General features: G+C 43.0%; 1 protein-coding gene across 3 annotated transcripts in view; it reads left to right on the top strand.

Annotated features, from left to right (window-relative positions):
• The window catches only part of PIK3AP1 (phosphoinositide-3-kinase adaptor protein 1), a 119,894-nt gene that overhangs the window by 6,019 nt on the left and 87,879 nt on the right, over positions 1-25,996 (top strand). Inside the window, exons 1-2 of one of the 3 annotated variants that reach the window (XM_047825114.1) lie at positions 1,410-1,437; positions 2,207-2,623. In XM_047825114.1, the coding sequence (XP_047681070.1) occupies positions 1,425-1,437; positions 2,207-2,623 (430 nt within the window). In that variant the 5' untranslated portion in view covers positions 1,410-1,424. Of the gene's footprint in view, positions 1-1,409; positions 1,438-2,206; positions 2,624-11,833; positions 11,919-25,996 lie in introns of those variants that run through there. The other 2 variants (XM_047825113.1, XM_047825115.1) reach the window with 2 other exon arrangements.

Below are 25,996 nucleotides of genomic sequence, written 5' to 3'. Positions count from 1 at the left end.
AGATGGACGGTTTTATTCACAGTTGGGGAAATAGACGATGCTCAGAACTGAGTCTTCTGTAGAGCCATAAAGGTCCATGGTGTCGTCAAAATTGCTGACTGCACCCCCCTTTTTTTTCCATGTTGCCTTCTAAACTGACTTCTTCTAAAATTTGCACACCTCCCCTTCAAAAGTACTCCTTGACTGTTCAGTGTGCTCCTATTGCGAGTCTGTTGGGTTTTATGTTAGCAATGGATGAGGGCTCCAGAAAAGCAGACACTCCAAAAAGAAACTACAAACTTTTTTTGATTTGTTACTTTAAAAATTTTGGTAGCATTATCCTGGGGGAAATGAGAACAGTGTTGGGTTAGTATTAGATGTCATTGTTTTTACTCTGAATATGGTGTTCATGGGACGGGAAAGGGGAGTCGGGAAAGGGGAGTCGTCCCGTGATGTTTTCAGCGTTTACAGCCTCAGGTCTTGCCCCAGTCCCTCCTCTGGCCTTTCTGCCAGGAACCACTCAGTGAAATGTGGCCCAGGGGTAGTTTAATTGTGACAATCCCCAACTTAGATGATTCCCAAGCTTCACCAGACTTGAGCCTTCACTGAGTGGGAGGAAGGATCCCTGTTGTATTGTTTTGTATCATATTGTATTGAGGATGCTTAGAGATTCCTCTGTGCTCACCCCTTCCAACTCAGAGACCAGTTTGTTGAGTTAGTGGGCGATGAGGCTTCTCAACAGTAGTAACAGCTATGTGAAGAGACAAGCTTCTTTGAACTTTGGGTAGTTGGAAGATATGCTTTAAGACTCATAAAATTCTTGACAGAATCCCTGATGGGAGGTAGCAGGTGGACAGATGAGAGGACTGGACAGGGGACCAGGAGACAACCTGAGGTTCAGTCCTGGCTTTGTGACTAATAGGCTCAGTTTGAATTGAAGCAAGTCCCTTCATCTTCTCAGATGAAATGTTTCTTTTATCTGTAAATGAGGAGTTGGAGCTAAGCGATTCCCAGAAGCTTTTTTTAACTCCCTGCTTCTCTGAGGCTTTGGGCTCTGTTTCTGGCATTTATGCTTTATGAGAAGAAGAAGGAAGCCTATGTCACAGACAGGTATGGTGAGCGACACTTTACGAATGGTTTTATGTTGATCAAAGCATTAATTCATCCACAGTTGCTGTTTACATTAACGGTTTCTATTTTTTTTTTAATTTTTTTTTTCAACGTTTATTTATTTTTTGGGGGACAGAGAGAAACAGAGCATGAACGGGCGAGGGGCAGAGAGAGAGGGAGACACAGAATCGGAAGCAGGCTCCAGGCTCTGAGCCATCAGCCCAGAGCCTGACGCGGGGCTCGAACTCAGACCGCGAGATCGTGACCTGGCTGAAGTCGGACGCTTAACTGACTGCGCCACCCAGGCGCCCCTAACGGTTTCTATTAATGTGAGGATGATGACACCAGGTACCCATTATTGGGGGTTTACCACATGCTAAGCACTATGCTTCACACTTTATATGAAATATCTAATTTAATTCTCACAAAACACTGACAAGTATTGCCATTGTATTTCCATTTACTGATGAATAAACTGAGGTTTAGAATATTTAAGCAACCTGCCCAAAGTTGCACAGCTAATAATTCACAGGGCCAGGATGGTAACTGTGGCCACCTGATTGTATACCTGTGCTTATAACCACTGCATTTAGGAAAGAGCCAGGTTCTTCTGCCAAACTGTCTGAATTCAAGTTCTGACTCTGCCGCTGTGGACCTTGGGTAAATTAGGTAACCTGCCACACCTCAGTTTTCTTATCTGTAAAATGGGGCTAATGGTATTACCTACCTTACAAGGTTGCTGTGATAATTAAATGAGTTTGCTGGGCAGTGTGCTAGAAGAGCATCTGGAACCTAGTAAGCTCTGTACAAAGAGCTTGCTGTTGCTGTCGTCCTCCCCCTCCTCGTCACCATCTTATACTGCATCGGCTGTGGATGGAAGGGCACGCATCAGAAGTGACGGCTTATGTAAAGATCTGAAAAGGCAGGGTATATTTGGGCAGAGACGGGGCTGGAACACAGGCTCTAAGTAGGGAAAGAGGCTTGACAGGTATGCCAGGGGCAGACTATGAAAGATTGTGGGTGCCAGGACCCCGGTCTGGGTGGTTTATGTCGCAAGTGATGGGAGCCCTGAAGGAGCAGGTATGTCAACATGCTTCTGTGCCTCGTTCTTGCTCAGGGGCAGTTGGAAGTTGTGACATCCTCATCGTCTACGGCCCAGATGCCGAGGAATGGTGCCAGTACCTCCAGGACCTCTTTCTGTCCAGTCGGCAGGTCCGTAGCCAGAAGACGCTGACTTACAGGCTGAGCCCCGAGGCCTCCTTCTCAGCCAAGGACCTGAACTTCTTCCTCAGCTCGCGCTGCATCGTGGTGCTGCTGTCCGCGGAGCTGGTGCAGTGCTTCTGCCGGCCGGCCCTGCTGCCCCTGCTGCAGAGAGCCCTCCATCCCCCCCACCGTGTGGTGCGCCTGCTCTGTGGAGTGCAGGACAGCGAGGAGTTCCTGGACTACTTTCCAGACTGGGCGCACTGGCAGGAGCTCACCTGCGAGGACGAGCCCGAGACCTACGTGGCGGCCGTGAAGAAGGCCATTTCGGAAGGTAAGGGTGTCTTCTCAAGTAAAGATAAGCAAGCCCTAAAACAATGACCAGTCCAGGCCCCCCCACCACCAGACATTTCAGATGACATAGACTTCCTGCTTGTAAGCCACTTCCATTTTATTGTCACTGACCTTAAGATTTTTGTTGAAAATGTGCTATTTCGGATAACATGTTTATAGAGAAATATCCTTCTCAGTTTCCCGCTAGCCTAGCTTCTGTCTTTTGCCCTGTTTCTCCTTTTAAGGTGGGACAATTCCGATCCTCTCTGCCGGGGCTAATGATTTCAGTGGCCCCAGGAAGTGTGACATACACTCCGATTAACAGTAACGGAAGACGTGCTCTGGGATGGAGGCCTGTCACAGCTCTTCTTCCTCTTTTGTTTTCTATTTTTGCCCCACTGTGGGCTATGAGTGGGCTTTGTGTTTATCTCTGTTCTCTTGCCACTTGAGATCTCTTATACCTGAGGCCAGCCAAGAAGCCTGGAAAATTATGGGCTGATTTAACTATGCTCAATTATCCCTGCTATGACTTGGGCATTAATTTGGCTCATCCACCTCATCTCATTCGATGAACTGAATCAAGAATTCACTAATACTCAGTGACCTTAAAAAGCTAATATAGCTTCCTAGATACTTTTTATCTAGGACTAAGCTGCTAGCTCTAAACCAATAAATAGGACTAGATCTTTCAGCATCGTGGGATCCTGGCTAATTTGTAATACGGCTAGTGTTAATATAAAAGATGTCTCACCTGAAATGCCTGGGGCCTGGATAACTAATTCTTCTAGGGTTTGCTTTTCTTGACTTCAGAAGGACACAATGATAGAAAAAGCACATAATTCAATCTTGCATGATTGCAGGTTGTCCCTTTGAGGGATTTTTGATCTGCCTACACTTAACAAAGAACTGAAACACAAATGGTTGTTTCTGTGGATGTGCTTAGGTCAGTGCAGTGCTCCATTATGATCTCGTGGGCAGGCCAGTCATTCAGAGCTCCATGGATGTATTGGCACTGCACTGGCATCTCATGATGAGTGATCTAACAGATGGTTCTTTAAAATATTCCAGTGGTGGGGGCGCCCGGATGGCTCAGTCGGTTGGGCGTCTGGCTCTCGGTTTCAGCTCATGATCGCATGGGCTTCGTGGGCTTGGGTCCTGCATCTGCTAGTGTGGAGCCTGCTTGGGATTCTCTTTCTCCCTCTCTCTCTGCCCCTCCCCTACTTTCATTCTCTCTCTCTTTCTCCCTCAATAAAGAAACAAACAACTTAAAAATAAAAATTCCAGTGGTGTTAGTTTAAAAACTACATGATAAAAAGGATTATTTTAATATTGTTTGAATGCATCCAATGTGTAGTGCCTGAAATTGGTTGCCTATAATCATTTACTTTTTACTAATGACTCTGGTTCAGTATGCTATGAACCTTTAGCTTTAAGTGTTTCAGGACAAATGACATGTTTCACAGTGGTGTTTCTGTTCTGAGAACAACTAACCTGTCATCAGAAAGAGATTATTTTAATGGGAGATTAAAATAAGCTTCTTAGTGGCAACTCTGTGGTTCAGAATCAATGGATATGGAGGGACAAGTGGAATTCTGGGAAGGAGAAAGAAGTAGGATGGCTTATGGCTCCAGTATAACTTTCTGATCTGGTGTTAGACTTTGTGAACTTTGGGATTTGAGGTATCCTGTGTGTGCCGGATGGCTTGGGTTTGCTTTTTAGGTACGCTTAGCCTTTTGCTTGGCCCAGTAATGTGGTGCTCTGATTTTTATGCTGGGAAAACTTCTGTAACAGACTCAAGACTCAGAGTCTGGCAGTATGCCAAATAGGACAATGAAGAGGGGTAGGGACACCCTATTGCCTGGTTCTGCTGCTAACTGGATGCCCAGTATTGGGCAAATCACTTACCCTCTTTGGGTTTCAGTTTTCTTCTCCATAAGCGGCAGAGAAGTGGCAGAATTAGGCTTGATCTACTATACTTTCCAGGGTTAATAATCTAGGACTCCCCAAGGCCAGAGAGTCTCAAACTTTTTTTAATGTTTATTTTTAAGAGAGAGAGAGGGAGATATACAGGCAGAGGTGAGTGGGAGAAGGACAGAGAAAGAGAGAGGGAGATACAGTATCTGAAGCAGGCTCCTGTGCTGACAGCTCAGAGCCTGACATGGGGCTTGGACTCGCAAACTGGGAGATCACAACCTGAGCTGAAGTTGGACGCTTAACTGACTGAGCCACCCAGGCAAAAGTCTCAAACATTTTGAAGCATTCACCTTCTTATCCCATTTCATACCTGCTTTGACTCTCAGGAAGCTTCCAGTTAAAACAATGTTGAAGAACAGTACTAACCCAAGCTAGGTTTCTTATATAATTATGTCCTTAGTTACATTCTCTATAACTTGTGATCATTTATTTTATTTTAAATGTTTCTTTATTTTTGAGACAGAGAACGTATGCATGTGCGAGTGGGTGAGGGGCAGAGAGAGAGGGAGAGAGAGAATCCCAGGCAGACTCTGTGCTGTCAGCATCAATACCAACATAGGGCTTGATCTCACAAACCGTGAGACCATGATCTGAGCTGAAATTGAGAGTTGGACACTTAACTGAATGAGCCACCCAGACACCCCAAAATAATTTATTTTAATACTTCTCTTGTACACATGAGGTTTTCCTAAAGTGCCTCAAAATAAAAGCAAAAGATAGAATTTTCATATACCCCTCTACTACACATACTCTACTCTCATAGAAATAAATACATGAAATGTGTAAGAAAGAAAAATCCCAGTGGGAACTGTAATGGAAAATTGATAATGGGGTTAAATTGATGGTAGGGACCATAATTATGGGGTTACTGATTATAGGGCTGTTAAAAGCTATAGGGAGAGAAATTTCAGGAAACCTTTCTAACAATTAGATTGTGCAAAGATGGAATGGATTGACTTTGGAGGTGGTGAGTTCCACATCACCGGAAGTATGTGAGTGGAGACTGCAGATATGGCCTAAAGGGATTCAGCTTTGGAACCGTGGTTGGACCATGTGACCTTCACAGCCTCTTGGCCATAAAATTCCCTTACATGAAATTCCTCTTTTTCACCGGGAACACATTTCTGTTCTGAATACAGTCTTCCTCCTCAACAGGTCTCTCCAAGGTTTCTAACTTCCTCCTGAAGAAATACTGGTCATGTTCCTACTGTGACCTCAGCAGAAAACAGCAGGAAGAAAAGACCTTAATTTATAATCCTTAAAATGTAATCCTTAAAAATGGTAAAGCTCCCAGCATGTGTGCCTTTTGAAAAAAACATGACTACTTGCTAAGATATCTGCTGAGACCATTTGAAATTTAGGCTAAAATTTAGACCATTTAGAATTTAAAGTAAGGCTTAAAGATCAAAAGCTTTAGAGAGTAGAATTGGTAATAAGGTAATTATTCTAGAAACTTAGATTAAATGGGGTTATAGGTAGTCACACTTCTTTTGCCAACACGTTATCTAAATAAGCAATTCTCAAACTTTAACATGTGTGGGAGGACCTGGGGATCTCATCAGTATGCACATCCTGACTCTGGAGGTCTGGGTGGGGCCCACCATTCTTCATTTCTTTTTTTTTTTTTTTTTTTTTTAATTTTTTTTTCAATGTTTTTTATTTATTTTGGGGACAGAGAGAGACAGAGCATGAACGGGGGAGGGGCAGAGAGAGAGGGAGACACAGAATCGGAAACAGGCTCCAGGCTCTGAGCCGTCAGCCCAGAGCCTGACGCGGGGCTCGAACTCATGGAGTGCGAGATCGTGACCTGGCTGAAGTCGGACGCTTAACCGACTGCGCCACCCAGGCGCCCCAACCATTCTTCATTTCTAACAAGTGCCCAAGTGATGCTGTGCTGGTCAAGGGTCCACTGAGTATGTGAGCAAGGGTCCAAGCCCCGCTTCCTTTGCCAGGTCAGTGGTCATGTCCCTCCGTTGTGCACAGGCCATTTTCTCAAATCTTCACTATTCTGTAAATAGAAGCACCATCGCATGAGGCGACTCCTGGATACCTGTCAGTTTAAGTACAAAATTAGGTCAGTGTTCGGTGCTTAGGCCAATAGACTTCAGGGCAGAGCTCTGGAGTTCTCTTCCTCTGCCCGTACTCACAGATGTGATGTGTGAGCTCTGGCAACTTTTAATTTCAGTTTTCCAGATGTAAGTGGTCCTGACATTGGAGTGGGGGTACACTTCCATCACAATCCTTACTGCTTCTTCATTTAATAGGCCTGCTGATCATCATTACTATTCCACTAAAAAAGTGTTTTGGAGGTTTTATTTTATTTCCCACCCCTCTCTTCAAATTTGTCAGCCACCTTAAAATTGAGCAGATGTTTTAATTAGAGCCTTTGGTGTGTTGGAGCAGCCAGTTTGTTTCCCAAGATCTACATCTGTAAAATGATGGGGTTGGACCACATGATTTGGAAGGTTTGTTCCAGCCCCCAGTGCTGTAATATATCATTATAAGTTTTCCAGGAAGATGGCAAATGACTCAGAACACTTGAGCTGATTTTGTGTAGTTCCAAAATGTCTGCAGTGATACATACCCAGTGCATAGAACACTGGACTGTTGTTCTGGATTTTGTTTTTTGATTTATTGGGCGATTATTTTAAAATAAGGAAGTGAGAAAACGTAGGTACAGTACAGAAATTATTTCCTCTTTTAACTGGAGCTTTGCTAATTCTTTGCTGCAGAGCTCACTGGAATATAAAAATAGATTGTTAGTCTGCGTGGGAAAGGGCTTGATAGGTGATATTGAGTTTTATTTCCACAATCCTCATCGTTGCGTGCATGTGTGTATGTGTGTGCATGTAGAGGGAAGGGAAGCACTAAACCTAATTCTTCTAATATTATCCAGTGTTCCACCAGAGACCTTATCTGCTTCTTTATATGCATTGTTTTCTTTTCGCCTCTCCCCATCCATCCTCATGCTGTTCGTACTTTAGAAGTTTTTTTTTTTTTTAATTTTTTTTTTTAACGTTTATTTATTTTTGAGACAGAGAGAGACGGAGCATGAACGGGGGAGGGGCAGAGAGAGAGGGCGACACAGAATCGGAACCAAGCTCCAGGCTCTGAGCCATCAGCCCAGAGCCTGACGCGGGGCTCGAACTCGTGGACCGCGAGATCGTGACCTGGCTGAAGTCGGACGCTTAACCGACTGCGCCACCCAGGCGCCCCCGTACTTTAGAAGTTTTGATGGTACCCAAAATTATAATGTATTTTGCCTTTTGTTTCCACGGGGAAAATTTAGATGCCCACCTCTGGCCTTCCTTTGTTGATATGAATGTTATAATCTGAATATTATACTGGAGTTTAAAAGAAAAACAATTGGATATTTAAAAATGCTTTCAGCTCTTCAAGCGGATTCCAAAATCTCCTCCTGAAATGAAAAAGGAACTTTTTTTTTCTGAAATGAAGTAACATATGTTCATCATAATGTTTAAAAAAATTTTTTTAATGCCTGTAGGTTATTGCCAATTTTCCCTTTTTATAAATAATGTTGCAATATATCTTCCTGCAGCCTTGTGCCCAAATCTTCGTAAGTCTCTTATCGATGTCCCCAGTCTCCTCTCTGTCGAGTTCCCAGAGATGGGACGACATGCCTGCTCCGTGCGTCTCCCTGTGACCTGAATCCATGGCTCCTCTTATTACAGTTTTTTGTTGTTGTTATAGTTTAATTTTTTTCTTTCCCTTTATGCCTCATTAAGTCAGTTATTTTCATGTGCAGTTTCTCTTGCAGAGATACTCATGGAGAGCTGCCATGCACTGTTCCTTCCCCTTACTGAAAGAGCTAATAATAACATGAATGCTTCTGTGACTGTTATTAAGTGTAATACAGCGGACACTTTATGTGCACCAACCCCCTGACCCAGAGTGGGTGGATGGTTTTATTGCCATTCCTCAGATAAGAAAACTGAGGTTCAGAGAGGTTAACTGACTTGCGTAAAGACCAAGAACAGCTCTCTTTGGAACTGAGGGCCTTCAGACTCTAGAACCTTCAGGCTCTCCACTTTGCCTTGCTTTCCCCCAAGTCTGCTCTCACCGCCCTTCTTTTCCACGTGGAGACAAGAGGGATGAAGAAAGCTTGTGGAAGAATCAGGGACAGTGAAGCTTCCCCGAGTTCGCTAGACCACACGTTCACAAGTGAGGCTGGGTATTGGCATTGCCCCTCCGCTGTGTTTAAAGTGCACGTGCGTGGGCCCCCACCCCAGAGCTGCCCAACCAGAATCTCAGGGGGGTTAGAATGTGAATTTCAACAAGCCTTGCTGTTGGTTCTGCTGCACAGCCATGTTCTGGAGGCTCTGCTCCATGTCTGGTGCCCTGTTAGTGCTCTGGTTAGAGGAGAAGTCGGTGGCTCCGGCCCTGTGGGTTGTTTCGAGGCAAGTCACGGGGCACACGTCTCAGGAGCTCAGAGCTTGGCCAAGGCGAGACTCGCTTCCGCGTCACAGGGAGCAGCCCTTAGAGAAGGGAGGAGAGAGAGTCAGACCCTTGTAGCTAAGGGGAAGTCACCGCACCCTCCTTGCTTTCCTCAGTGCGGTGGCCTTACCGATGGTAAGTCATTTACTTCTGGGGCTTCTGTGGTTCCTTGCAGAGGCCGAGGGGAGAACTGACCTTTGGCCTCTTGAAATGGACTATTTTTGTTCTGCTGTTCTTCTGCCTCAAGGCTGTGGGTGGTTGGACTGCTCTTTCTCTGCTGTGGGTTAACCACTCTGCAGTTGGCTCCTGAAGGCTCCTTAAATGCCTCCTGCAGAAGGATGCTTTCTTCAATACAGTCTTCCCTTTTTACAATAATCTTTGATTTGGGGAAGAAGATCCCCGGCTGGGATAGCTGAAGTCCATCCTGGTGTTCACTAACAAGCCACAGCCTGTCCCAGGGCCCTTTGGATTTCCCTTGCCAGGTACCCTGACTGCCTTGTAGAAAAAGGTAAGTTCATGCCCCTAGCTACGCCTGAAGCAATTAGTGAGGACTAATAGATTTTTGGGCCCATGGAACTTTCCCCCTGAGGCCTGTGAGCCACCCCCCCCCCCCCCCCCCCCGCCCAGGGTTATGAATTTTCCCACAGAGCTGTGAGCCCCATGTGGCATAGGGCAATTGGCCACCCCTGCTGCTTCGTCAGCCACCCAGAGATGGCTGTCTCCTCCCAGTTCATGAGCCTTTCTGTGGCCTCTTGAGGAACGTATCTGCAAGTCCCTTTGTCAGCCGTGGTTGGTTGGTGAGATGTAGTGAAGAGGGAGTGATATATGTTCAAGTTTCCATTCCTGGGAGAATCTTGTTTGCACTTGTCTTTGTCTCGATTTTCTGTCATGTGCCAGAATGGAAATGCTAGATACAGGAATTTCATCCATTAGTTTCTTAACCTGTTCTTTCCGTGTTTTTTGCATCTTGCTTCTCCTGGGACTGTTGGTAGTAGAGAATACTAGAACTTAGGAGGGACCTGACATCTCTTTTACCCATTTTGGTAGACATTATTTCATTTGGTCCATGCAATTTTCCTATAAGGAAGACATTGTTATCATGTCCTTTTTAAAGATGAGCAAAACAAGGCCTCGGCAGGTTCAATGACTTGCCCAAGGTCACACAGCTGCTTGTCCATAAAACTAGGATGAGAGCAAGGGTTTCCTGCCATGTAGTCCAAGGCCTACTCATGGCCTTATCTACATACCACAAACAGCTTTTCACCTGGTACGTATTTATTGGGCATCTACTATTTCCAAAGTCCTATGCTGGGATAAAGCAGGGAAGGATGGACCTAGTCACTGTTGTAATGGTGCCTATGTTTTAGAGCAGTGCTATCCAAGAAATGTGTCATGTGAGCCACACGTAACATTTAAGGTTTACTTGTAGCGGCAGAAAAGAAATAAATAAAAGGAAACAAGTGACTTAATTTAATAATATGGTTTACTTAAGCCAATATATCTAAAATATTGTCATTTCAACATATAATCAATATAAATATTATCAATGAGATATTTCATAGTTTTTTAAAGTACTAAGTCTTTGAAATCTGGTGCATATTTTACACTTAGAGAACACATCGCAAATGTTCAATAGCCACCTGTAGCTAGTGGCTACGATATTGGATGGTATAGATCAAGAAGGGTGCTTATGTTTTGGAGATTTAGGGCCCTATCAGTTAATATTTTAATGTGTTGAATGTCGTATGTATCAACAACATGCCTATCCTGGTTTCAACATTCGTTCATATATTTGGTCAGTCATTCAGAAAGTACTGAATGGGCATCTATCTGCCAGGTGCTGGTCAGTATACAACACCTCTTTATCTTTTTATTTCCTTTCTTCCATTTCTACATTGTGTTAGCTATTTAGCTGTATTCCCAGGTTCCAGAAGTTCAGTGTCATTTAAGACAACATTAGGTTTGATTAACAACAGGATTTCTGTCCTTGAAATGACCAGTTTATCATCTGGACTAGTGAGAATGAGCTTGTGGCAGCCTCTGTGAAGACAATCAAATCAGGGTGCTTGCATATATATATATATATATCTACAAGCAAAAGTTATATTTATACCCATATATGCATAGAGAGCTTTTTTTCCTAGAAGGATATATGAGAAATTTTTTTTTAGTGTTTATTTATTTTTGAGAGAGACAGAGACAGAGTGTGAGCAGGGGAGGGGCAGAAAGAAAAGGAGACAGAATCTGAAGCAGGCTCAAGCTGTCAGCACAGAACCTGATGCGGGGCTTGAACTCACAAACTGCAAAATCATGACCTGAACCGAAGTTGGACGCTTAACCAACTGAGCCACCCAGGCGCCCCAAGAAAATTTTTTTTAAATATATGAAATTTATTATCAAATTGGTTTCCATACAACACCCAGTGCTCATCCCAAAAGATGCCCTCCTCAATACCCATCACCCACCCTCCCCTCCCTCCCACCCCCCATCAGCCCTCAGTTTGTTCTCATTTTTTAAGAGTCTCTTATGCTTTGGCTCTCTCCCACTCTAACCGCTCTCTCTCTCTCTCTCTCTCTCTCTCTCTCTTTTTTTTTTTCCTTCCTCTCCCCCATGGGTTCCTGTTAAGTTTCTCAGGATCCACATAAGAGTGAAAACATATGGTATCTGTCTAAGAAATTTTTGATAGTAGTTGCTTTTGGGTGGATGGAGGGTTTTTTGTCTCAGACATTTCTCCCATGTTTCCATTTTTCTACCATGTTCATGTTTTACTTTCAGTTAAGCATTTTAAAAGAGAAAAATGATGGAGTCATGGGGATTTTATGGATCTAGAGGAAGGAGTTGGACCTGTACCCAGCTAATCCAAACAGGTTGGACTTCAGGTTAAATTCCTTTATATAAACTCCTTGCCCGTTTTCTCAGCTTCATTGGGTTGATCTTCTGGATTAGGGGGAGTGTTATGGTATTGGTCTGTGTTATTTCTGTGGTGTCTGCACCTTCACTCACCCTGTATGGGCTAATGCCTGCTACTTTCATTGAGTCATATTTTAACTTTTGTCAAATCAAATTTGGATTGATGTCTTAGGGTACTACAGCTTTGATGACAAGAAGTGAGAGAATATGAGTGTATATTTCACAGACTCTGATACTGACTTCTTTTGCCACCTTGGGCAGGTCATTCTGCATCTGTTCTTGTCCTTTTTAAAAAGCTGGGAGGAGTACACGTTGGCATCTGAGACTTTTACGGCTGTGAAATTGTATGTGGTTTTACTGTGTGTGGTTTTACACGGCTTACATTGCGTTGCTGATAGTTTTCAAAACCCCATTACAAGATAGTGTTTTATTTCAGCTAACAAGTTCTCCTTCACAACAGAATTTTAAACAGAACCTTAAATGACATAATAATAACTTTCTGTTCGTGGACAGTACCCCAAGTTCAGTCTTAGGAGAATATAACATGATGCCATTATATGCGTGGGAATGAAAGAATGTGTGTATCTAACATTTTACATGTACTGTTTATTATGGTCTATGTGCAAATTTATGAATGTGAGTCTATAGGAAGATAATGGGACAGGGGAAATGAGGGCAAATATGCATGACAAAATGGGTTTGTTAATTTCCCTGTCATTACAGGGTGTTTTGACAGCTTTTCGATTTAGTTTCCACTGCCATTCACATGACTGAGAGTGTGTCTGAGACGGCCAATGAAATAGGATGATTTATGCTGTAAATGACTCTTTACACTTTGGAGAAATTACTGAAACCACAGTAGGCTTGTCATATGGACTTTTGAGCAGAAGACTTCCTAATTTAGCAATTTTAGTAAAATTTAGACAAACAGTGGTTGAAGGTTTTCCAAGACACTGAACAGTAAGCAAAATCAAAAACTGATAAAATTGCCTTTTCTGTGGGGAAAAAACCCTTGGAGGCTATTTCATTTTCACTGTGTTTATGTTTTTAAAGAAAATACTGGTCTCCATTAACGCTGTTTTATGTGTGGCAGGTGCCTAATAGATGGTGGGTGGATGGATGACTGGCTGTGTAGGTGCGTCCGCAGATTGTTGTCCATTTTCCTTACTCTTGGGCCCATTTCGAATGCCCCAGTTAGAGAGAAAGATACCCCTCTCGAGAGTATCCTTCCTAGCAGTCTGTGCTGCTGGGGTCATTTGGATTGTCAACCATTTCCGTGGAGCAGATTTGTCTTGTGTCATGTAGTCAGGATGCATCTAAAGAGAAACTTTGAGTTGATTCAAAGCAAGACAGGATGATGGAGTATGTCTTTTTCACTGTGTCCATACTTAAAAACGTACCAGGTATGACAACCTGTCCCACGAAAGAATCAGTATGCTATTATAGAAACTAACAATGAGAATTGTTTGTTCCATGAGTGGGGGGTGTGGGGGGTCTTTTTGCAGCAGAGACTAAATTGGGTGTGTCCTGTTTAAAGGAGATCATTAAAGTGAAGACCTCTGGAGAGTTCAAAAGCGACCTCTAGAATTGACTTAGTCATTTTGGAAATTCTTTGGTACTTTTTCTTCTGGGTTTATGCCTTCTGCATGTATGTATCTTCCCTATCACTCTTACAAGGCTAGACTCATATCAGGTTCTTATTGAGAAGAATGCTGGTTGAACATGCATATTTTGTCTGCCAAATTGCCAGGTTCACAAACAGACTGCTGGCTCTCTCTCTAACATCTGATAACACAGGAAACGGATGGGGGGATGATGATGAAATGAAAGTGCTCTAATTTTAAATTTGGACTAAATAAGTTTCCTTTTACATGTACAGCTAATGTTTGAGGCTATAGTTGTAGCTAAGGCTTGCATTAAGACACCCATCAATGCTAGCATATAGAAGAATATTAATGTTAGCTATTGACTCATTTTTTTCAAGCATGTAAAATGTAGGGAAACCTTTCTGTTGCAGGATATGGCATTTAGCATTCCAGACAGAGTCCACCTGTTGTTATTTGTTCTGAAACAAATTCCCCCTTTCATTTTCTAGAACTTTCTGACTATCATTTCTCAAAGCCTTGGTTTGTAGCCAGGGGTCTCTGACTGTGATTGTGAAGTGTTGTTGTGTTAGAAGTTTTTCAGGAAAAATGTAATACCGAAATGATTGTATGCTACTTTGGCAGCCTAAATGTTTATTTTTGTTTTGTGTTCACCTTGAAATCAGAGTCCCAGAGGCTATAGAAACCCTTCAACATTGTTCCTCCCTTGTCCCTTCCACGGTCCAGGTTGTTCATGTGGTTACAATTTGCCCATCCTCTGGAAACAATCTAGAGTCTCTGATGGGACAACAGGGATTAGGAGCCAGAGTCCACAGGATGGAGAGATAGAATATTAACATCAGAAAAGGGAACTTTGGGATTATCTGGCCCAACCCATTTAGTTTAAAATGAACAAAGGACCCAGAGGAATTAGAGGGTTTACCCAATGTTACACAGTTAGTGAAGGAGATGAGAGCCAATTTATGTTTATATTCAATGAACATGTATTGAGTTTATGGAGTGCCTGTCCTGGGGGTGGCACTCTGCAAGGTCCTGAGGAGACTTGATGAAAAAGTAAACTTACTTCCTGCCCTTGCAAAATGTATGTGTCCTAGAAGGAGACAGCCATTAAGCAGCCAGTTGTCCTGTTAATTACTTAATGCCAGGCATGTCCAGTGTTATGAGGCCAAAGTCAGGGAGCTCCCTTTGAATAATAAAGGGGACTTGAGATATCCTGAGGGCCCCTTTGCTAGTTCCTCACAGCGTCTATTAGGAAAGAATGATGTATCTTGGAAAAGAGGAGAAAATGTGTGTCTTACAGTGATGGCAAATGTTGTGCAAATGATTACCTAATGCTAACACGAGCCCAAGTTAACCATGGCTTTTAGGCAAGTTAGTCATTTTCTCGGAGTAGTGATTAGAACTGTCTAAAATTTGAGAGTAGCTTTATTTAAGCACTCAATTTTAAAATGAGCACTTTGCTTCTTCCTTAAACTTGAGGACAAGCAGTGATGTTGGGTGTATATATTAATATGTTCCCACAATTTGAAAGTTTCACATTTTAGTTCATCTAAATGTGTGGTTAGAAGGATGGGCTAAAGATAAGTTGGAAATTAATAAGGATCAATATAAAATTCAGCACAGGGTCCAAGAAAATAATCAAACAGTTGTATGAAACAGTGAAGGAATAAATATTTTAAGAGTAGGGTTTGTGAGATCTAGTGGTTTTAGCTGGAGGTAAGCTAAACGTGGTCAACAGAGCAATGTCACCTTCAAAAAAGTTAATGCCACATGAAGGTTTATGAACAGAAATATTGGTGTCAGAGGAGAGGCTCCTCTTCTACCCTGCATCTAGTCGGCTTATCTGGAAAAGTGTTTACTGTTCTAATGGGAGGCATATAAGGATATCTATCCATCCATCCATCCATCCATCCATCCATTCAATCATTTTGTTTACTGTTCCTTCAGTAGAACATGAGCCCCAGGAGAGTGAGGCTTTTGTTCACTGCTGTATACACAGTTCCTACAGCAATGCTTCACAGACAGTAGACCCTCAGGAAACTGGAATGACTGAATGGAGTAAATGAGAGAACTGCAAATTCTGTCAGATGATAAATGTTTAAAGGAAATAAGCTTGTGGAGAAAAGATGTTTCACTGGAATTGTGGAAACTGTCTTCCAAGTTTGGAAGGCCTGTCATGTGGATAAAGCAGAGGGGTGGGACTTCTCCCTGTTTCTGTGGTGGACAGGGCAGGGAACCATGACTGAAAGTTGCAGTGACGGCAATAACATGAGTTTAGTTCATAATTTAAAGACAGGTTGTCCTGGGGAAAGGTCAGGGGAAGTGGATATTCTTTTTTTTAAATTTTTTTTTTCAACGTTTATTTATTTTTGGGACAGAGAGAGGCAGAGCATGAACGGGGGAGGGGCAGAGAGAGAGGGAGACACAGAATCGGAAACTGGCTCCAGGCTCTGAGCCATCAGCCCAGAGCCTGACGCGGGGCTCGAACTCCCGGACCGCAAGATAGTGACCTGGCTGAAGTCGGACGCTTAACCGACTGCGCCACCCAGGCGCCCCGGGAAGTGGATATTCTTAAGCAGGGGTCAAACTTTAATGGTAAATACTAAAAAAATAAAATAAAATAAAAGTTAAAAAAATTGGGCTTTGTTTGAAAAGCAAAACTAAACATTAAGAAGATAAGTTAATTGCGGTGTGCCTGGATGGCTCAGTCGGTTGAGCGTCTGACTTTGGCTCAGGTCATGATCTCACAGTTCGTGGTTTGAGCCCTGCATCTTGCTCTGTGCTGACAGCTTGGAGCCTGGAGCCTGCTTCAGGTTCTCTCTCTCTCTCTCTCTCTCTCTCTCTCTCTCTTTCCCTCTCTCTCCCTTTCCCCCACTGTGCTCTCCCTCTCTCTCAAAAATAAATAAATAACATTAAAAAAAAGAAAAAGAAAGTAAGTTAATTTGGTTGCATAATACAGTTTTGATTATAATTTCAGCTGTATGCTAATTCTTAATCCATACAAAGACTGAATCAGCTGTTGCTGGGTTTTATGCAAGAGGGGTTGAGGACATTTTTGTGACAGTTTTATGCTAACAAAAGAAAACATTCCTTATTTCACATTTGACTTTTTAAAAACAGTTGTATTGAAATATAATTGACTTTTACAGTTTTCAAAGCCTCTTCTCAATCATTATGTATTCCTATAATTCAGTTTTGATTATCAGGCTGCATTCCTATGGACTTTTTCCTGTTCGGTTGGTAACCTTTCCAATGGATAGTGGCTTTACTTGTGATTCAGTTTTCCAACATTACTTTTATCAGCCTCATAAATTTCTGTATCTTTTCCAAAATCTAGAATAACCCTATATATCCAAATCACACTGCATGTATAGTTTGTTGTAGAGAAATCCTAAATCTGGAAGAGAACAAGCAATAAAGACATGACTTAACTGGATAAAAATATATACTGTGATTAAGCAAGCAGAGATGTTTACATGGAGACCAATTTCGTAAATGATCATTTTGTTAGTAAATACTTTTGTTTTCTTGAGAGAGAGAGAGAGCAAGCAGTGGAGAGGGGCAGAGGGAGAGAGAAAGAGAGAGAGAGAGAATCTTAAGCAGGCTCCATACTCAGCGCAGAGCCTTAGGTGAGGCTCCATCCCACAACCCTGGGATCATGACCTGAGCCAAAATGAAGAGTCAGATGCTTAACTGACTGAGCCACCCAGCCCCAGGAAATACTTTTATTTTATGAAAAATTTAATTTCCTATGTTACCAGAACTATGGAGACTTGAAATAGGAATACTCAGAAGATGATAAAGCTGTCAGAGTTGAAAGCCACTGACATGGATTCAGAGCTCTAAGCTTTGTTCCACCAAGCAGAGAACTGAGGGAATGAATATTCTGGCACATCTGTAACCCATTCCATTTGGTAGACTAGTTGGGAAGCTTTGCTGTTGATGATGGAATCTTGAGTCACCACAGTCACAGACAGGCTGGGACAGTGGCCCCAAGCTAACACGTAATATTTGACAAGACTAAGTGTTTATCTGCAATTAGGTCTCAAACTTCATCCCTTCCCCATTCCCTCCCCTACACACACACACACACACACACACACACACACACACACACACAACAAAACAAATGGAATTATTCAATTGTGGCATGGCAGAGAGAAAATCCTGGCTTCCTTGGTTTACATGAAAAAAGCTGGGGGTTTGAGGTGGCCACGTGCTCTGTGTGAATCAGCAAGTTGTCACGACTGCTTTAAGATGCAGTCTTGAACTACCCTTCTGAACAGTGGCCAGATGGGAAGAAGTGACAGCCATTCTTATACACAGACTCTAGTTACCCATCTGGAGTAGCTGTTGGCAGAAGGTTGGGAAAGTGGACAGTTAGGTTTGGGGGGGGAGCACGGTATAGGGAGAACAGATAAGCCAGAACTATCTTCATTGAAGGTCTACTTAAGAAAGCTGTGTATTGTTCTGGACCTGTTTGTTTATACAGAGAGGACCCCAACTTGGGCAAAAGAGGAGTTAACAAAGAGGAAGGGCAAGAGTGCAGTTGGTCCTCAGAGATAGCCTAGAACCAAGGACTCGAACTCCATATTACCTCTTCACCTCACCTTTCTGTCTCTCTGCATCTGGGCGTCATTTTCTGATGAGTTCTCTCCAGGAAGAAGTGCAGCCCCTAGGAGCTGTCCCCCCTCACTCCTTCCAACCCCAACTCCAGAGAGGAACTGATACTTGTTCTCAATGATCCAAAATTTAAAAATCCCACATAGGGACTAAATAGTTGAATTTGGATCAGGTGCCTAACTCGAGGCCAATGATCTGTGGCCAGGGGATTGGAGGACTCTAAATGGCCCTTGTTGATAGCCTGGGGTGTGGGGTTTCTAGGAGCTGGGCAGCTTCCATTCAAACCACTTGGTGAGAGGGAATGGATCAGGAATTCTCCCCAGGGGGGATTTCTGTCCTGTCCTTGTCCAGCAGTATGAAAGAGAACTGGCACACCAAGGCATCTGGAAACATACCTATGCCTGATGAGTAGGAGTAAACTGGGGATGCTTACTCATAGAATTACAGAATTTGGGGCTGGAGTGAGACTGAGGCTCAGCACTGTCAGATGACTTGCCCAGGGCCATCCAGCCAGTTAGAGACAAGAGCCCAGGCCTCCAGCACTGAACTCAGAGCTCCATCCACCATGCTTTATTATCTTCCCAAAGGAGAAAACACCAAGACATGAGGACTACCTTCAAACATCTGAGAGACTGTTATGTGGAAATAAGAAAGGTGTTTGATGATGCTCCAGAGGCAGATTAGGATTTGTGGACAGGAGTGACTGATAAGCAGAATTCTACTACATTTAAGGAAGAACATTAACTCCGGGACAGGCTTAACAAAGGAGGAGGCTGTCCCAGGAGGTGGTGGCCAGAGGCCCTATCACTGGAACCCTTCAGGCTCAAGTTGCATAAACATCTGCTGAAGAAGGATGCTGAAGAAGGAATCCCTAAAGTCCCTTCCAACCCAGAGACACTTTAATAACAAACTTGGATCTGGACTACACTGCTTTTTACTGTTTTCCTTCAGTGTCCACCAGCTGTAGAATGTTTGCAATGCTAAATACTGTGCTAACCATTTTACAGTGGTTATCTCATTTAATCTAAACCTAGAAGAGAGATGCTATTATTGTCTCATTGTGCAAATGAGACACAGAAGCATCGTTTCCCAGAGGCATGTGGGAACTTCAGGTTTGCACCCAAACTTCTAGTCTTAACCCCTGTATTCAGTGGCTTCTTAAAAACTATTTGTTTCCAGTTCCATTTTTACAATGCCTCTTTCAGGTAGTCTTTTTTTTTTTTTAAGTTTATTTACTTATTTAGAGAGAGAGAGAGAGAGAGAGCATGAGTGGGGGAGGAGCAGAGAGAGAAGGAGAGAGAGAATCCCAAGCAGATAGTACACTGTCAGCTATCAGCACAGAGCCTTCTGTGGGGCTTGAACTCACAAACCACAAGATCATGACCTGAGCTGAAATCAAGAGTCGAATGCTTAACTGACTGAGCCACCCAGACACCCCTCTTTCAGGTATTCTTAAAATGTGATGCTCAGAATATCTGCATCAGAACCATTATTTTTTGTTTGTTTATTTATTTGTTTTGAGAGAGAGAGAGCACATGCCCAAGTGGGGAAAGAGCAGAGAGAGAGGGAGAGAGAATCCCAAGCAGGCTCTACACTCATCATGGAGCTCATTGCAGAGCTTGATCCCACAACCATGAGATCATGACCTGAGCCGAAATCAAGAGTTAGATACTTCACTGACTGAGCCACCTATGTGCCCAGAGCCATATACTTTTGGTTTTGATGAGGAACCAAATATTTTGAACCTCATGTCATTATAAATAGTCATGTTCCCCATATATTTGAACCTCATATTATTTGTAAATATTCATGTACATCAGCCCTCCCTGCTACCCAATGGACCAGAATGTCTGTGTGGGATAGACTGGGAATATGTATTTTTTAATACTGGTGGGTACTAAAGTTTGAGAACCACTAGTCTAGAGCTTTCAGGGGAAGGCTGGAGGGGAGATCAGATGCTGAAAATTCTCATATTTATCTAAACAGCTGAGATTTGCTTTGAAGGCTATGGGGAAACATTGAAGGGCGGAATGTTGGGGTTTGACATGACAGGAATTCATCTTCAGTAAATTCAGTCCGGTGGCTGTGTGGGCAGGGCTGGAGGCTAGAGACTGGGCTGGAGGTGACTGCATCTTCCAGGGGAGAGATGATGTGGGCCTGAGCAGAGAAGAGGCAGTGGGAATGAAAAGGAAGGGGCATCCTGGAGGGGCAGAAAGCAGGCAGAAGCAGCAGGACTTGGTGCTTGATTGTGGAGTAGAGGGAGAGGAAGTAGCCTAGTGCATGAGTTCAGTACACAGGACTGAAAGATGTCTGCATATAGACTTTCGAAAGTAAGAAAGCACTTTCAATAGGTGGTCAGCTGAAAACTTGATGGAGGAGATAGCACTGAAATAGATGGCTGGAGGGGTGCCTGGGTGGCTCAGTCTGTTGAGCTTCCAACTTGGAATAAATAAATAAATAAATAAATAAATAAATAAATAAATAAACAGACAGACAGACAGACAGACAGACAGTTGGATTTTAGGAGGAAGTGGTGAGAATGGGAGGGAGCGACATCCCAGAGAGGGAACTCTGCAGGCAAGGCAGAGGGGTAGGAAGGCACAGGATGTGTTTGAATTTGGGCTAAGAAGTGGTTGGGGAGGGACAGTGGGGGCAAATATTACAAAGATCAACTTGAGTCAGTGGGATAAGGACCTTCGACATCAGTATGAAGAGCCTTGCCCCTTTTGTCTTGAGGGCTTGTTCTTGGGGCAGCAATATGACCAAAATGACATTTGGAGAGATCGCTCAGCCCAGCTAAAGGACTGACCCTACTGTTTTGTTTTTACACTGGAGTACAGTTGACTCACAATGTTGCATTAGTTTCAGGTGTACGACACGGTGATTGGAGGAGTCTATATGTGATACCATGCTCACCGCAAGTGTAGCTACCATCTGTCACCATACGGCGCCGTTACAGTGCCATTGATGTTATTCCCTATGCTCCACCTTTTATCCCCACGGCTTATTCTTTCCATAAGTGGAAGGCACTCCTCTTCACTAATTTTGTCCATTCCCCTATCCCCCTTCTCTCTGGCAACAATCAGTTTGCAGTCTTTATTTATAGGTCTGTTTGTATGTATGTATGTATGTATGTATGTATGTATGTATGTATTTATTTATTTATATCCAAGTTAGTTAGCATACAGTGCAACAATGATTTCAGGAGTAGATTCCTTAATGCCCCTTACCTGTTTAGCCCATCCCCCCTCCCACAACCCCTCCAGCAACCCTCTGTTCTCTATATTTAAGAGTCTCTTATGTTTTGTCCCCCTCCCTGTTTTTATATTATTTTGCTTCCCTTCCATTTTGTTCATCTGTTTTGTATCTTAAATTCATCATATGAGTGAAGTCATATGATATTTGTCTTTCTCTCACTGAGTAATTTTGCTTGGCATAATACCCTCCAGTTTCATCCACGTGTTGCAAATAGCAAGATTTCATTGTTTTTGATTGTCGAGTAATACTCCATTGTATGTGTATACCACATCTTCTTTATCCATTCATCCATCGATGGACATTTGGGCTCTTTCCATACTTTGGCTATTGTCGATAGAGCTGCTATAAACATTGGGGTACATGGGTCCCTTTGAAACAGCACACCTGTATCCCTGGGATAAATACCTAGTAGGGCAATTGCTGCGTCATAGAGTAGTTCTATTTTTAATTTTTTGAGGAAACTCCATACTGTTTTCCAGAGTGGCTGCACCAGCTTGCATTCCCACCAACAGTGCGAAAGAGATCCTCTTTCTCTGCATCCTCGCCAACATCTGTCGTTGCCTGAGTTGTTAATATTAGCCATTCTGACAGGTGTGAGGTGGTATCTCATTGTGGTTTTGATTTGTAGTTCCCTGATGATGAGTGATATTGAGCCATTTTTTCATGTGTCTGCTCGCCATCTGGATGTCTTCTTTGGAGAAGTATCTGTCATGTCTTTTGCCCATTTCTTCACTGGATTATTTGTTTTTTGGGTGTTGAGTTTGATAGGTTCTGTATAGATTTTGGATATCAACCTTTTTTAAAAAATTTATTTTATTTTATTTTTTAAATTTACATCCAGTTAGGTAGCATATAGTGTAACAATGATTTCAGGAGTAGATTCCTTAATGCCCCTTACCTGTTTAGCCCATCCCCCCTCCCACAGCCCCTCCGGTAACCCTCTGTTTGTTCTCCATATTTAAGAGTCTCTTCTGTTTTGTCCCCCTCCCCGTTTCTATATTATTTTTGCTTCCCTTCCCTTGTATTCATGTGTTCTGTGTCTTAAAGTCCTCGTATGAGTGAAGTCATATGATATTTGTCTTTCTCTGACTGACTAATTTCGCTTAGCATAATACCCTCTAGTTCCAGCCACGCAGTTGTAAATGGCATGATTTCATTCTTTTTGATTGCTGACTAATACTCCATTGTATATGTATACCACATCTTCTTTATCCATTCATCCATTGATGGACATTTGGGCTCTTTCCATACTTTGGCTATTGTTGATAGTGCTGCTGTAAACATTGGGGTATGTGTGTTCCTTCAAAACAGCATACCTATATCCTTTGGATAAATATATAGGTCTGTTTTTGCTTTTTGTTTGCTTATTCCTTCATTAAGGGCCGACCCTAGTTTCTGAGGCAGTCTTTTCCCCAGTGTCTGTTGGATGTAGAGCTAAATGTTCATAGATCCTACTTAAAAAGGAAATGGAACCCCTATTACAACCTGATTTTCTGATGAAATATTAGTAAATTTCCATAGGCTCGCAAAAGTATTTTATTGAGATGGTGTCAAGCATTAATTTCCTCTGAAATTTAAAAAAATATTTTATTTTTATTTTTGAGAGAGAGAGAGAGACAGAGACAGAGCACGAGGGGGAGAGGGGCAGAGAGGGAGGGAGACACAGAATCCGAAGCAGGCCCCAGGCTCCGAGCTGTGAGCACAGAGCCTGATGTGGGGCCTGAACTCACACACTGTGAGATCATGACCTGAGCTGAAGTCAGACGCCTAACCAACTGAGCCACCCAGGCGCCCCTAATTTCCTCTGACATCTTATCTTCACTATTTGATTCTTACCACCAACCCCCCCTTTACTATTAGTAGTTATGTCCCCTAGACATGTCAGGTGGTGTGTTTATAACAGGCCTCATCTCTGGTGTGGGTGGGGAATGATGGCTGGCTAGAATGAGCAAAGACCCTGATGTGCAGTGTTGCCTATTGAATAAACAATGGAAATGCTAAGAGGTATTGGGGTGGGGTGGGGCCGTCCCTAGATTTGCAATAGCTCCCTGGAACACAGACATGGAAAGAGGTGGTCAGGGCATGAAACAGTCTTGGCCGGCAACCACTTGTGCTGGGGAGTGAATAGCTTGAAAGGTATGGGTGCTTTTATGGACACTGTGGAATGCCATTATATTCCTAGGAGGCTGGGAGAAGCCTTGTCTTTTTTGTCTCTATCCTTCACCCCACAGGCCAAGTCCCTCTTCCTTAGATTCTAGTATTCATGGCTTCTCCTTTCTCTGGACTCCTGTGGAACTCATTTGCAGGACATCCATAGATTACACTCATTTATCTAATTGCTTCCTGAATTTCCATTTGGTTCTCCAGCTAGTATGTAAATTCTTTAGGAGAAGGGCCCATGACTATCATTCCATGGGATTCTGCATTGTGCCTATAACAGTGTGGGCACATGGAGATCTTAGTCAGTGCTATTTGCTTGTTCAGCTGTTTGGTTGAAGTCTTGGAGCACAGATAGTATAGTTACTTTTTAGCTGAAGGAGCTTTATGACAGTGACTAAATTGCTCTCTCTCAGTAGGGTCACAATTATTATTTGTCACAAATGTGCGTTGACTGCCTACATCCTGAATTGTTGAGGGAAAAAATGCTTTCAGAACACTCATGATCTAAATGAGGGCTTAAATGCAGTTTCACATTGACTTCGGGTGATCCTGCTGTCTTCCCATTAATACATATATGCATTAAACTCTCAGTGAATTTGGTGAGGACTTGTGCTATATTAGGCACTGCAGAGGCATTACAGATTCTGTAGAAAACATAGGTCCTGGAGCACCTGACTGGCTCAGTTGGTTGAGCATCCAGCTCTTGATCTCAGCTCAGGTCTTGATCTCAGGGTCGTGAGTCCAAGCATCAGGCTCCATGCTGGGCGTGAAGCCTACTTTCACAAAAAACAAAATGAAACAAGAATATAGGTCCTGTCTGGAGAATCCTCCTGAGCTAAATTGGCCAGTGGGCACTCGTCTGTTAAGGGTCACTTTTGGCATCTGGGACTTACTACTCAACAGAGATGGGTACAGGGTTCAGCCTTGCCAGTCTCCCCATGACCCACCCTATGTTGTCAGAGCTAGCTCCCTAGTTCCTTACGGCTGCATCAGACCAGGACTTGAGTGCAGAAAAGGCAGTGAAGAGGGCTGTGGATATGTAGGAAATTTGTTTCAGCGTCAGGTGAGAGGGAGTTCTAGTCTCTCTGAGCTCTCGGGAGCTCCATGTTGTTGTCTTTAAGATGTGGTGGAAATGCCCACCTCCCAGGACTCTCAGGAAATGTAACTGAGAGGGTGAACAGAAACATATGGCCCCATCTGCCTCCCTCACTCTTGACCCGCGTCACTCAGGCTCCCGTCTGCGGTGCTGTCAGCATCTATCTGCTGGGTCTGTTCCCTGCTTTCTGTTCTCATGGCTATGGCTTTGGTTTGAAGTCCTGATCATTTCTTGTCACAGAAACTACATCTTTTATTTTGTGGTAATCTTTTACTTTTTTAAGTTTTAGAAATCTCTTGAATGTATCAATCTCGGTCCACTTCCCCAAATCTTCATTCACTCCTGTGGAGGTAACTGCCATAAGCATTTTGGTGTGTATATTTTTATAAATTTATAAAACACACAGAGACATTTTTCTACTCTAGATAGAATCATTGTGTACATATTTTTCTGCGCCTTGATTTTTCAATCAATCCTTTTCTGTGAATTTACAACATATACACACATGAGAATTTTTTCATAAAGTAGGTTACTGTGTACACTTTATTTTGCAGCTAGCCTTTTATCTTAGCTCATACACAACTGTCTCCTAATTGGGCTTCTTGTTTCCATCTCATACCTCTCCACCAAAATGCCGGAATGGTTTTCCTTAAACCCAGATGGGGGAATCTTTGACTATAAGGTGAAGTCCTAACTCCTTCACGTGACAGTTCAAAGCTCTCTACTATCTAGCCCCAGTGGATTTGCAAATTGATTGGAGTATTTCTTAGATTTTTGTTGTCGTTAGTGGCAGAAGCTTTTTGTCCTCTGAACAAAACCTATGTATAACCCCGATATATTAAGTAGATAAACGTGGGGCTCCTGGGGTTGATGTGTACCTATGTGGGGGCCTCTAGATCCCAGCCTGCTCAGGCACCCTTCCCTGTCTCACAAACCCTGTTCTCTATCCTACTTCATATTCTATCTCAAGGCATGTTGGTCTTTCTTGAGATCAGCCTGAAAAAGTCAGAGATGTACGCACACTTCTCAGTTTCTCTTTATTCATTATGAGCCTGCAATGCAATACTTAAAACAAAACTATTGGGAGCCTTTTGTTAACCTTCTTTCCTAGAGGAAATGAATTTCATAAGCTTATTAACTCTTTGCTGATGTGTCTTGAATGAGCCCACTCAGATTCTAAGTTGCCCTTTTTCAGACATGGAGACATGGACATTTGGAGAGCCAGTTTTGAAGAGCTCAGTTTCGTTGCTTTTCTGTCCTTTTCGATGGTGAACATATTGGGCATTCTCCTATT

The sequence above is a fragment of the Prionailurus viverrinus genome, chromosome D2, assembly GCF_022837055.1.
Source record: "Prionailurus viverrinus isolate Anna chromosome D2, UM_Priviv_1.0, whole genome shotgun sequence".
In the NCBI taxonomy this organism is placed as follows: Eukaryota; Metazoa; Chordata; class Mammalia; order Carnivora; family Felidae; genus Prionailurus; species Prionailurus viverrinus.
This window is presented reverse-complemented; position numbering and strand designations above follow the sequence as displayed.